At 37.2% G+C, this 12,830-nt stretch overlaps 1 protein-coding gene across 2 annotated transcripts in view; it reads right to left on the reverse strand.

Moving 5' to 3' along the window:
* The window catches only part of nrbp2a (nuclear receptor binding protein 2a), a 29,678-nt gene that overhangs the window by 8,047 nt on the left and 8,801 nt on the right, over positions 1-12,830 (reverse strand). The window contains exons 2-9 of one of the 2 annotated variants that reach the window (XM_077231036.1): positions 10,735-10,767; positions 2,155-2,277; positions 1,883-1,984; positions 1,698-1,787; positions 1,534-1,574; positions 868-962; positions 465-488; positions 31-114 (exon numbers count right to left, since the gene is read on the reverse strand). In XM_077231036.1, the coding sequence (XP_077087151.1) occupies positions 31-114; positions 465-488; positions 868-962; positions 1,534-1,574; positions 1,698-1,787; positions 1,883-1,984; positions 2,155-2,277; positions 10,735-10,767 (592 nt within the window). The remainder of the gene's footprint in view (positions 1-30; positions 115-464; positions 489-867; positions 963-1,533; positions 1,575-1,697; positions 1,788-1,882; positions 1,985-2,154; positions 2,278-10,734; positions 10,768-12,830) is intronic. The other variant, XM_077231041.1, reaches the window with a different exon arrangement.

The following is a 12,830-nucleotide window of genomic DNA, read 5'->3' on the forward strand; positions in this document are numbered from 1 at the left end:
GTAAAAATGGTAAAGGCATCAGATACTTACTTCCATACTCTGGAGCAAAAAAATGCTGGTTCCGCATTTCATCTCGATGTTGATGCACATTCCCATGAATCGCCTCAGCAAATACTACGGGAAAAGGAGACACAACATTAAGATTAAACTATTTATAACATTATATAGATGGAAGAGTTTTAGCCAGTAAACATACATAGATAAAAATGTCTAGCACATGGGCTAGAGTCCAAAATAAATACTCTGAAAGGGGATGTGGGTCTTATTTTCTTTATTTATGTCTAAGATTGTCAAAGCTGACAAGAAATGTTACAGTACATTACACAGCTGCCAGGATTTTGGGCCAATATACGCAAAGCATTGTTTAAGGAAGGAAGGAAAAGAAACAGTCTAAGTATGTTTTCTTTCTGACGAGATAACCACATTCCTGTGCACATGGCATATGGAGCTCAGAGTTGACTCACCATTTACAAACAGCCTGTGCCAAACTGTGAAAGAAAGAATAAACATCTATGTTAGAGATGATCAAAAGTCAAAGTCGTTCTAAACCCGTAAGCCTAAATTAAATCTGTTCATCATAAATTGATTGTGTCTCTTCCTAAAAAAGACTAAACAGCTCAATTCCTATGGATTAGTTTTATGGTCCCTTTATAAACTTTAAGCATCAAAGTGGTAATTGCGTAGCTGTCAATGGAGAGTACAGAAAGCTCTCAGATTTCATCAAAAAGAAAACAATCTTCATTTGTGTTAACGAAGATGAATAAAAGTCTTACGGGTTTGGAACGACATGAGGGTGAGTACATGACAGAATTGTCATTTTTGGGTGAACTAACCCTTTAAATAAAAGGTAAAGGACTACTGTCAAACCTGAGCCAATCTTTATGAGGCCGTTGTGCTGAATAAAGATGGTGTCACAGGTCAGGTTACCGTGGATAATGGGCGGATCACATGAATGTAAGTAACTAAAGAACGAAAGGATAAAACGTCAGTACCCACAAATTACCCACACTGATAAAAAAAAAACTGTTTAAAAAATAATACATTTATTTTTCCATTCCAATGAACATTTTATACATTATACAACCTTTATACAAGTTTTTCTCTTTAATTATTATTTTTTTTTTATGTTTCTTTATTTCTAATAAAATTATATAGAGACCAATTATAATTTATAAAAGAATTAAAATTGTACTGGTTTAAAAGCTGAAGTGTGTAACTTCTAGTACCATGAAACTTTTTTCCTCAAACACTCCCCTCATCTGCCATTGGCAAAACGAACACAGCCCCGCCCCCAAACTGGCACCATTGGTTGAGTTAGTGTTGCTATGCTAGAATGGTCAAGATGCTCTAACAAACAAGCAATCTTTTGATAGCCGCAGAGCCACAGTGTTTACACTTTTGTACAAATCAACCAACATATAACCGTCTCTGTATATTAAGATGGGAAAATATTTTTAGTTTACCCACACACTTCAGCTTTCACAGCAAATTTGCAGATGATTTGAAGATAATATTGAATTCTCAATGTCCTACCTGAGTGCAGAAAGTATCTGCGTGCACCAGCGCTTCCATGCCTGAGACACACAGAAAGTACCAGTGTGTTAAGTGTGTGTCATATTTCTGCCAGAAGGTGGTGTAGTCCTCCAGCTTTTCTGCATGAAGGGTTTTCATTTTCAATGTTCGATGAAACGTCTCACCTTCACATTCATAGTTTTGTGGTTTTTCTTGGTCTTCTTCAAAAACTGCTTGAGACTTCCAGATGACATATATTCAGTGATAAAAATCACCTGTGTGGCACGAAAAGAAAGAAAACGTGAATGTCTGAATTCAGGGCAAAGTTCACAGAAGCATTTGTTTTTATCAGGTGTGTTTTGAGACTCACCCTTGCTCTGCTCTCTCTCATGTCCAGCCAGTACTTGTGAAATTTTACGATGTTCGGATGCTCCACCTGCATAAGGTTCTCAAACATCTCTCGTATCCGCTCCTGCATAACACAAAGTACATACACACTTGGTTTTACATTTCAAGCATTCACTGTACCACCATTCCAGAATGATGACGCTCCAATACAGTAACATTTCACAGATGTTTGTGGTGTAGCATGCCAAGTATCCCTCCCAGAATACTGATGTTGGAAAACAAGCAAGGTCCTACCTCAAAGGACTTGAAAACCTTCTTGTCTGAAAACTGCACTTCGTTCCACACCACCTCCACCCCCTCCTCAGTGTCCATGGCCAAGTACGCACTCTCAATGCCTGGGACATTTCCCTGACTGACCTAAACCAGAGAGCGAGAAAAGAGTGGAAAGAGAGTTTTAGTGCTGCCAAGTTCATACAAAGTACCATTTAGCCAAGGATATCTGCAATATTTACTTCATGTTGCACAACTTTCTACAATGTTTGCAAATGTGATATTTTAGTATCAACTTCTAGGTATTGTAAGTACAGGAAATTAGTATTTCTGTGAAAGAAACGCCCCCTTCTCTGCCCCCCTGCTCCACAACTCTCCCAGGGTGCACGTTGTGGTTTGGGCTGCGATGAGCGAGAATGAAAACACAGACTTTGAATGGTGTGTAAATTCTTGACCATTTTGGTCTTTGTAATGCTGTAAATGAAGCCCACAATACAGAAGAGGCCACACTTCTGTTTGCTCCCCAAACACCTCAAGCCTCCACCTTTTTTGGACAGAACCAGACCTTTTATTATCACAACTGTCTAAAGGAAAACAGACCGTCCAGGGTTTTCATATTTTGATTTTCTATATTTATAGCCTGAATTTGCTCCCCTCCTGCTGATCATTAAACACAAGCTATGTGTTTTGGAGACAGACACAACATGATCCAGTCACGCTGAGATACAGCTGCCCTCTAAAAGGCCTTGGATGGATTTAACTATCTCAGATTTAAAAACATGACTACAAATTGATAATACTGTTTGGTAGGTTTCAACAAAGAGCTTTTTCATTTGTCAGGGCATTCAGGAACAATAAAATAGGAGTAGAATAAGCTGTACATGTTAAAGAGTCAATTATAATGTTTACTAAGCTAAATAGTATCAAGTAGCAATTCAAGCTCAAATAATGTGCTTGATTGATGACAATATTCCTATGAAGTCTATGAAGGTGAATCTTATGAATCTTAAAAATTAAGTTTATTTTGGCATTACAAGCGCATTGACTGTCACTCGCCATTTAGTTCCAGGCTCTGAGGTTATATAGTGACCATTAAAAGGACAACCTCAGGGCAACAGTAAAACAGAACTAGTTTTATGACACTTTTACAGAAATTGGCAGAGCACAGAAAAGCTGGGTTGTGTAAGGCTGAGAACACAAAGACACCAAAAACATGTCCAATTACATTTGGAGTTAATTAATTCCCTAGATGCGGCACAAACAGACAAGGAATGTCTTTGAAAACAAATAAAAAAAACTTTCAAGTTCCTCTGAGAGCCAGAGTATCCTTCTACCCAGCTGGCGACTACAAATTATAGGCAATCAAAGGCGGCTGACCCTGGATAAGTATTGTTCCTCAGCGTGCTCCAGTGACGTATATATACTGTTACTAGGATTTATCAAATTATGGTCTATATAGCCATGGCACATTTTAAATCAATGTTTAAAATGCAGTTTGTATGCATATGGGTTGTTGCCATGAGATCTACTTTAGCATGCCCTAAAACTATTGCAATGTTCTAAAATGATTTAGTTTAGGAGCATTTTTATACAAGTCCAATTTTATACAGAACCAGTACCAAAAAAAGGGAATGGAACAACATCCAGTTCTGTGGCACAACGCCGCTACTTAAAGGTGGGGTATGTGATTCTCTTTTTTGTCCATTTTTTCAAAATAACTTGAAATCCTATTCCTAACCCACTTACTGCCACTGGGTTAGAAGCACTGAAATGAAAATTAAGCAATTGAATCATCTGTGGAACGGGCAGGATTCGAAAAACTCCAGCCAACCATTTCCAAGACCACCTGGAATTATTGGACAGTAAGTTCGTCAATCAAACGGTTGTACTATACCCCCCCTCCCCCCAGCACGCGTGACCCCCTTCGTGCGCATACTCAAAACTCGTGACGCATGCGCATCTCATCAGTAAAGCCGGTTCCATGATTAGTAGTAAATCGTCATTACAATCTCTAGCGCATCTGAGTTTTCGCTCATGCATGATTGCCATGTTCTTTGAATGGGTGGAGTCAGAGCCAGCGTTGGAGGAAAGAAGGTAGGACCATTTGAATTGTGTATTTTCAAAATCTGCCGGTCGTTTTCCAAATCACATACCCCACCTTTAATCTAGTGTGAAACATTGGCTGCGTCCGAAAACTGATAAATGCTGCCTTTGGAGGATGCATTCCAAGGTCGGAAGGCATCAAGGCATGTCCGATCCAATGTTAGGTTTACTTCCTGTCTCCTGAGACACCTTCATCTGATCGATTTTTGAAGGCAGCATTGATGTATCCTTCGCTGCCTTTGATATTCCAGAATCCTGTGCTTCCATTCTGTGACAGATGAGCTAGAAAAATAAATATGGCGTTTGAAAGTTGCGGCTGGTCGTCAGTTAGTGAGTAAATGTACATTTTTGATCAACGTTTTCACTTTATATGTCATTCCTAGCAAGAAATTACTATTTTAGTCATTGAATATTCACACAGTTTTCTCCAAAGCTCATCCTATTTTGCTGTAGATCATTATACCATTACTCTACCCCAGAACGCTGTCCGAAATCAGTTTCGTGAGGTACCTTCGTGCACAAAAACTGCCTGCAAAGTCATTGACTGATAGGCCAGCAAGGCAACAAGTCAGCGGGCTGAGCTTTAGGACGCAGCCCTCAAGTGACCAAACAAAGTCACTCTCAAAGTGATTCCAGAACACATGGCTCTTATGAGTCGATTCTTTTAAGTTAATCCAAGTGAAATCAGTGTAATCCGATTCCCAAACGAATGACTCTTATGAACAGTTTCTTTTAAGTGATTCAAAGACATACACTATGACCATTGTAATCCGATTCCCAAACGAATTACTTTTATGAACAGATTCTTTTAGATTAATCAAAATCAAACTTTGTGATAGTGTACTCCAACTGAACAAAAGACTCTTATGAGCCAATTTTTTGTTTTGAATCAAAACACACAGTGTGACCAGTGTAATCAGATACTAGAATGAATGAATCTTATAAGCAGTTTTTTAAGTGAATCAACATCATACAATGTGACCAGTGTAATCTGATTACCTGAACGAATAACTTCAATCAAGAACTTGCAGCACAGACAAAAAAAAATCTAGTGTAATGTGTCAAACTACCCACAAATAATATAAACCACTGTCAACTCAAAATGTTGTTGTGGTGTTAAGTTCTGGGTTTGGGGTCTGTCTTGTGTGAAGATTATAAAGAATGTTTTGAGAATCTGTTTTTGGAAACTTTACCAATTATCAGGAAACACTGTGCTCCAAAAAACAGCTGATATAATCTCACACTCAGTGCTTTAAAATCGTTTCTGACATGAACCCACACAAAAGCTTTTCCAATGAAAACAAACATTATGATCTTCATTTCCTGCCCTTTCATCCCCTAACCTGCATCTGTCACAGATACGTTTCCAGCTGTATAACCTCTTCCTGCATAATGTAACAAATCTAATAAGTTGTTCTGTGGAGCCACTTTCATCTCTGGAAACCTGACACTGAAAGCTCAATTTTCTCTTCTACATCCTATTAAACATCTGAGGATTAACAGAGAGAAAATGTGAATGGCTTGCATGCATACCTGTATGAATCAGAGCTTTATATCCAGGTACAGCTTTTCAGATTTTTTACAATTATCATCAAGAATGGTGCTTCAATTCAGCACACTAACCCCAGATGCACACTGGGCCACCAGGACTAGCCCAAACGTTTTGTCTGGGTACAAAGAAGAGCCTCACTCTGTGGCGTCAGGTTAACTTTTCTCCACCAAAATGGTAGCCACCACGCACAGATTTTAACTGAAATACAGTAGACACTCATGTCTGTGCTGTGCTGTAATTTTGGAACAAAATGGTTTGTGTAACACTCTTAGCTGGAGAGAGACCATTCCAGATGTTCCAGATGTGAAAACAAGAAATCCTTGTTAGCTAAAGTGCCAGTGTCACTCAAAACCATCAAACAGCCTGAGGGGACCACCCTACTCAGGGGTCTGGGGGCGGAGATGAACACATTGCATGACACGACATGAAAGAGATACAAACGTGTTGCTCTGCATTTTTGTGGTAAAGCTCTCTAACAATTGAGGAGTTGCCTAAGAGGAGCAGAAATACAGGTATTCCCCTCTGTCATTCACCGCCCCACTATTTAAATGGAAAACAAGGCACTTTGACCTGCAGATTGTTTGATGCTATCAATTTATGAGCTGACAGAAACATTTCTAAATGGCCCAAATAGATAGTCTAAGAATCATTGCATTAGCATAGCAAATATTTTACGTAAGGAATAATTGACAACGGGCCATTGAATTATTCGAAAAATAATGCACACCCGAGGTGGCAATGCGGCCACGTACGAAGCGGAAGTCAGTGCTCTGATTTAATTTTCTATAAAAAAAAATCAAGAAAGAGCAGTCGATTACTTAACCCAGTTGATTAATTGCCCACTTAATAAACACAATTACTCACAGTTTACCAATGTAGAGCTGTACGATCACAATCTTATTCCTAAACGACAATGTTTCAGCTATCGAAACCTTTGATAAGTTTGATCACTTGGAACATTCCAATCTGCGTTCACACTGCCACTGACACAGAGAGAAGTTGTCATGTATAGATCTTAGTCAGGTTAGCTCCCATATTGAATTTAACCAATGGCACACACTGTATAAAGGTCAGATTTCAAAATTTTCACAACTCAACTTCTAAAAAAATGTGTCTACTGAAAGTATTTTTTCAGAAAGACGTTTCATCAGCTGACCAGCCGGAATGTTGTTAAACAACAGTACAATCCATTGAATGCACTGCATTCTGTCCCTCACAGCCTCGTTTTCATTCTTGTCAAAAAAGAAAAATAGCAAAACCCTGACTAAGGGTATGAAACAGCTTAACAGACTTTAAAAAAAGTAAGTACTAAGATAAAATATTATAGTTAGGATATAAACACTGATGTCTACGGTAACAAATCTACCTTTTGAAAGTAACTTGACACTTCAAATAAAGATTGCATCAATACACCAGTAGTTGAAGGCTGACTGTTAAAAATGCACTAGTCCAGAAGGAACCTTTTTGCATTAGTTGTGTCCTAAAATTAAGGTTTTTTTGGTGCAAGTATGTGATATAATATCACAGATTCATGGAATTTATTTTCCAGTGGATCCAGAGGTGTGTTTATAAGGTAATTTTACCGACTCTAACCTTCCACACATTCAAGTTATTAAGCTTGCTGAAATGTTGATAAGAGCTAAAAAATGCATTGCTTTAAAATGAAAACAAGACATTGATGTGCTAATTGGATTATGTTTGTCAGAGGTTTGCCACGGTGTACCTTTATAAGATATCACATATTCAGATGAGGGGCAGAGGTGAATTATTTTATAAAATCTGGAAACCCTTTTTGAATTCTATAAACAAAAAATTGACACATGATTTGATGTTTCATATTGCATCTCCCCTTTCCCTTTTTGTGTGTATGTGTGTTTTTCCTTTGTGTCTTGTCTGATGTTCATAGGTATTTTTGTTATATTTGGAAAAAAAGGGGGGAAAAATTTCAATTTTTTTTCTCGAAAATAGTTCAAGAGGTTCGTTTAAAAACGCAGATTCATCCAGTAATTAAAAAAGTGAAGACTTCAGGATTGAGTCATTGAATCTTTAATTCAAATAGATTTTTAAAATAATTAATATGCATTAATTAAATATTTTAAATAGACTGCAGCAATTAACAGTTTGTCAGAACCTCTAGTAAATCACATGTTAATGTGTTCAATTGTATATTCAGAATCATGGGAGATTTTAAACGAAAAATTGCCATTCTCAATTTATCCAGAATTGTGCAGCTCTAGTGCAGTGTGAAACCTTTTTGAAAATCTTACAATGATTAATTGCTAACCAAGGGTTTAATATGAACAGCAAAAAATGGGAACAAAATGGGTCTTGTAAAAATATATATATATATATATATATTATTTTTTAATAGTTTTTCAAACATCAAAAACAGACAATAACAGACAAAAAGACCCTTCGTATAACAAAAACCTGGTCAATATGCAAAATGAAACAAAAATAAAACTAAAGGGGAGGATGACGATATACAAGGCTAACCTCTCCAACAAAGTATAATCACAATAATTACAAGAAGTAAATGTTACAAATCTGAAAAAAATAATAAATAAATCATTAGTCCTTGTGTCAATCATGTGACAAAAGTAAAAACTGGTGCATCTAATTGTTTCCAGGTGTGACATAGAAGTGAGTATGGATAGCCAATCAGAAAAGAGGGGAGTAGTATTTTTCTTCCACAAAAGCAGGATAACTTTCTAAGCTATAGTCATATTATATTGAACAGATAATCGTATCTTTGGACTGAGAGACTCCAGTGAGTCTGACCAACACAAGGGTCTTGTTTAACCAGTCATTTTTAAACCAGGATTAACATTTCCCTTAGAGTTACTGGAATTACAAATTGTCAAAATGGAATGAATCACAATCACCGTTGATCGTCAGGTACCTAGACGATCTGAGAAGAGCAAGCTATCAGTTGGACCATTCCTGAGATTCACACACTTGGCAGTCACTCAAAGGAACTATTCAACGTGATAATCCTACGGGTAAAGTGTCAAACTCATCAAGCTTTCATTGCATCCTCTACCGGCTTAAGCTGTATTGTGCAACTTCCATCAAAGAAAGAGTGCTGACAGATGCGTCATATTGTCCTCTCCCAAAGCGCTCAACCTTTTATCTTGCACTCACATATGAAATAAAAGAGTAGGCAAAATCAGCAGTCAGCGATGAATACCGCTGCTTTTGGGTAAATAGAACAAAGTAGGTGTGTTTTTTAAAGTAGGAGGATGAAATAAGGCAGGAATTGAAGGAATTTAAAGCAGGTCAACAGTTGCACTATTGTGTAAATATGTGCTCAGTTGCTGTTTGTGATCTGCAGGATGGTGTTGTTCTACACACCAGGATTCAGAAGCCCAAATACAGGCCAGTGGTGCCAAATGCACCATTTTATTACATAAACCTGAACATTTTTAAAGCCACATCAGGACAAGTGCACCACTGGGTTTGAACATGAGTGGCACTTTTGAAGTGAGGATCTGTCACAGCCATCTTGTAGGATTGAAGTCTGCAGCATTAACCGAGATGAGAGCTCTAGCTTTGAATGAGGGGTTAATGCGAAAAACAATCAATGCTGATGGAATTGGAGGGATCATAAACAAAGAAAGGTGCAATTTGTAGCAAACAACATCAGGTTACTTTGTAAAAAGAGAAGTAGAGAAAAGGGCATAAAGAGGAAAGTAAACAAAGAGCATTATAGAATAAAAGCATGATGTGATGTCCACACAAAACAGTGTTAGTCACCACACTCACGACTCATGAATGACCTGCATTGTGACGCTAAAGATGTGGGAAGCCATGGTGTGAACCTACTGAAAGCTCTCCTTTTCCAGAGGTTCTTCTTCCTCTACTAGCTTTTGCTTTCTGTTGCAAATTTCTGAAAAAAATATTTTCCAAAGCTGTGCCAAGAGAAGAACACCTGCAGCAACCAAACCAAAACCATACAGCTTTGATAAGATAAACAAGTAGTTTTCACCTAACTTTTTGGTTGGTTGAGAGATCAGCCTGAATGTAACAATCACAATCGTGTCTTAAAGACCCCCTGTGGTGAAAATCAAGTTTTTAATGTCGTTTATATGTCTATGCGGTGCTTTTAATATGCTTTAAGACAAGCCATGTGCAAATTCAAAACTGCAGTCTCAAAAACGCAGTTTGAAGTCGCTGGTGTTTCTCACGTCACAAACTACCTTGTAACCAATCACATCAACATACGGGGTGGGTTTTAGCATATCATTAACAGCAAACTAGCAAGGAAGTCTCAAGAGAAGCCAGGTTTATCCCACTATTTTCCTGTCCATATGAAAAAAATCAGGTACATTTAGCAATATAGCAGGTTAATTATGTATAGGATTTATATTACAATGTTATGATGAACTATATGCCACAGACATTCCAAGTTATTCGAAGCGTTTCAAAGGATGCTGATTTGAAGAAGGCAGCTGTCTGACTCTGAGATGAAGAACGGGAACATGGTTTGTGTAACATTAGCAACACATTTTTAGATCTTTGATAATGTAGTCAAGCAAAAGGCTAATCATATTAATTACCGTTATGTGTCCGACGTTGTAGAGAGTGGTACATAAAACGCTTTACCATTCTAATATATCTACCTGTATACGAGTTGACAGTGAATCTCTGAGCTGGATCCGCGTATATTTTGTTCAGGAAAAACATGTAATTTTGGTGATCAAATATGAGTTTTAAGGGATAAATTATTGACTACAGGGGGACTTTAAAACAAATTAAACTCATGCAAACAAAGTTCTCCTAGATTACAAGAGTAACACATGAATATGGGAAGCTGCATATAGGAGTCACTTGTCTTTACTTGTGACATTGTGAAAAACTATTTCAAATACTAAACACATTCTACTCCCTAAAGAGATACTCCAGCCCCCCCCAAAAAAGCAAAGAAAATTCTGTCATCATTTACTCACCCTCATGTCATTCCAAACCAGTAAGACTTTCTTCTGTGGAACATAAAAGAAGATATTTTTAGAAATGTGTATTTTGCCCATACAATGGAAGTCAGTGGGCTCCAATGTTGCCTAGATCCCAATATTATTCAAAATATCTTCTTTTGTGTTCTACTGAAGAATTAAAAAAAATGCATCCAGGTTTGGAATGACATGCAAATCATTTTATGTATTACACCATGATTATGCCATAAAAGGTCTGGGGTTTCATATAATGTATAATGATAGCAATTGGTATTAATATGTGATTGTGTAGGGGACTTAACATGTGATCTGTCGAGCACAAACAAACAAAAACGCACAATTAAGCATGTGCACATGCTCACGCAAAGGCACAGCACAGTATAATCCACAAATGGATCAAAAATACCATCTGCTCCATGCCTGTTCTTTATAAATACATAATACTTGTTAAAATATCAGGGGCGGGTAAAGCTATACATTTATCATACATTAATATTTCACAGAAATGCATTCGATGCACTTCAATTTAAACAATTCAGAATGATTTGCTAATGAATCATTTAGACTAATTTGTGAATCTGTCCGATTCAGTGAAAAGAACTCCAAAAAAAGCTCACAAACCAAACATTATGGCCTTCAGGCAAGTTTTACCTTACACATAGTTAATATCTAGCAGATGGAGGGAAAAAAACAGCAGAATAAAACAAGAACATTTACATTTTCTAAAATTTTTCCCAATGACTTAAGAGTTTATTAAATAAAAATTTTAAGCCAGGAAAACACAATTTGATATTTGCAGGCTTTCCAGGACCATGGGAACTGAGTAAATAAATCATTAGGGAAGATTAAATAATGATTTTAACCATTATTTAACCCTCACCAGAGGAAGTAAAGCTGAAAGCAGGATGGTATTTCAGTTATAACTTGTATCTGACAGTTCTGGTCTAGTTACTGCTAGTCAGTCACATGAGATTTATTTGGGATTGTTAGGAGCATGAGTGAGCTGAAATACTCAAGCTGTCATCAAAAGCTCATTCTGTAGACTCACACATGAAACTAATAAGTTCGAACAACCTATCGCTGTCATCTAGCATCTCTAAATTCACATCTATGAATAGAGGCATTGTCTCAACTGATTGAAGAAGCACAGCAGATTACTCTTGCACAATTAATCAGTTAAACTCCTGACAGAAAGAATTAATCTTACGCTAATTGCAATTGTGAAACAGTTCTGCATCTGAAACAGACAGATGGAATTTAAATTGTGTGGCTGTTTTTTTAAAAGACATTCAGTTTTACTTTGAATTTGCAAAAGAGGAAACTTTAAAAGTGATGCAGAAAACCTAAGTGGTTTAGAAATACAATAATATCTATATCAGAGGTCTCGAATAGGGTTTCTACGAAATCTAAATCCATACTACTGAAAGCAGTATGATAAAAACGCAATCCAAAAATTCTGTCATCATTTGAGGTACACAAAAGAAGATATTTTGACAAAATATCAGTCAATTGGGTCAACTCAATGCTGTTTGGATCTGAACATCTTCAAAATGTTCTTTTGTGCTCCACAGAAAATAAAGAAAGTTGGACAGGCTTGGAACAACATGAGTGCATGATGAAATAGTTTTGATTTTTGGGTGACCTATCCCTTTAAGTCAACTTCAACCTAAGCAAATGTTAAGATTTGGCTAAATGTTTTATTCTAAATTAAAATTGTGTTAAATACAATTAAAATGTAATGTAAGGGTACAACACAAATCTCTAAAACAAGAGATCCTTTAACATTTTTTCACGGGAAACTAACTCGCTAGTCTTCAGGGAAATCTTTTGAGAGAGGCTGGCACAATCTTCAAGAGTCCAGTGCCAAACACAGCCATCTTGATAATATAGTGTGTCGAAGAAAGATGAGCAGTGGTCAGAATAAGGCCAACATAATTGTTTTCCTAACTGGACAAATGCTCATGCAATAAGGGCGAGCGAGATAGAGAAATACCATATGAATGGCTTAATGCAGTGAGACAGATGGCGTTTGCTGGTTGTGCTCTACACTGGCCATTAGCCAAGTCTCTCTCTCTCACACACACACACGGACA

Source organism: Siphateles boraxobius, unplaced genomic scaffold (genome assembly GCF_051911475.1).
Source record: "Siphateles boraxobius isolate OS27281-9 unplaced genomic scaffold, OSU_SipBor_1 1, whole genome shotgun sequence".
In the NCBI taxonomy this organism is placed as follows: Eukaryota; Metazoa; Chordata; class Actinopteri; order Cypriniformes; family Leuciscidae; genus Siphateles; species Siphateles boraxobius.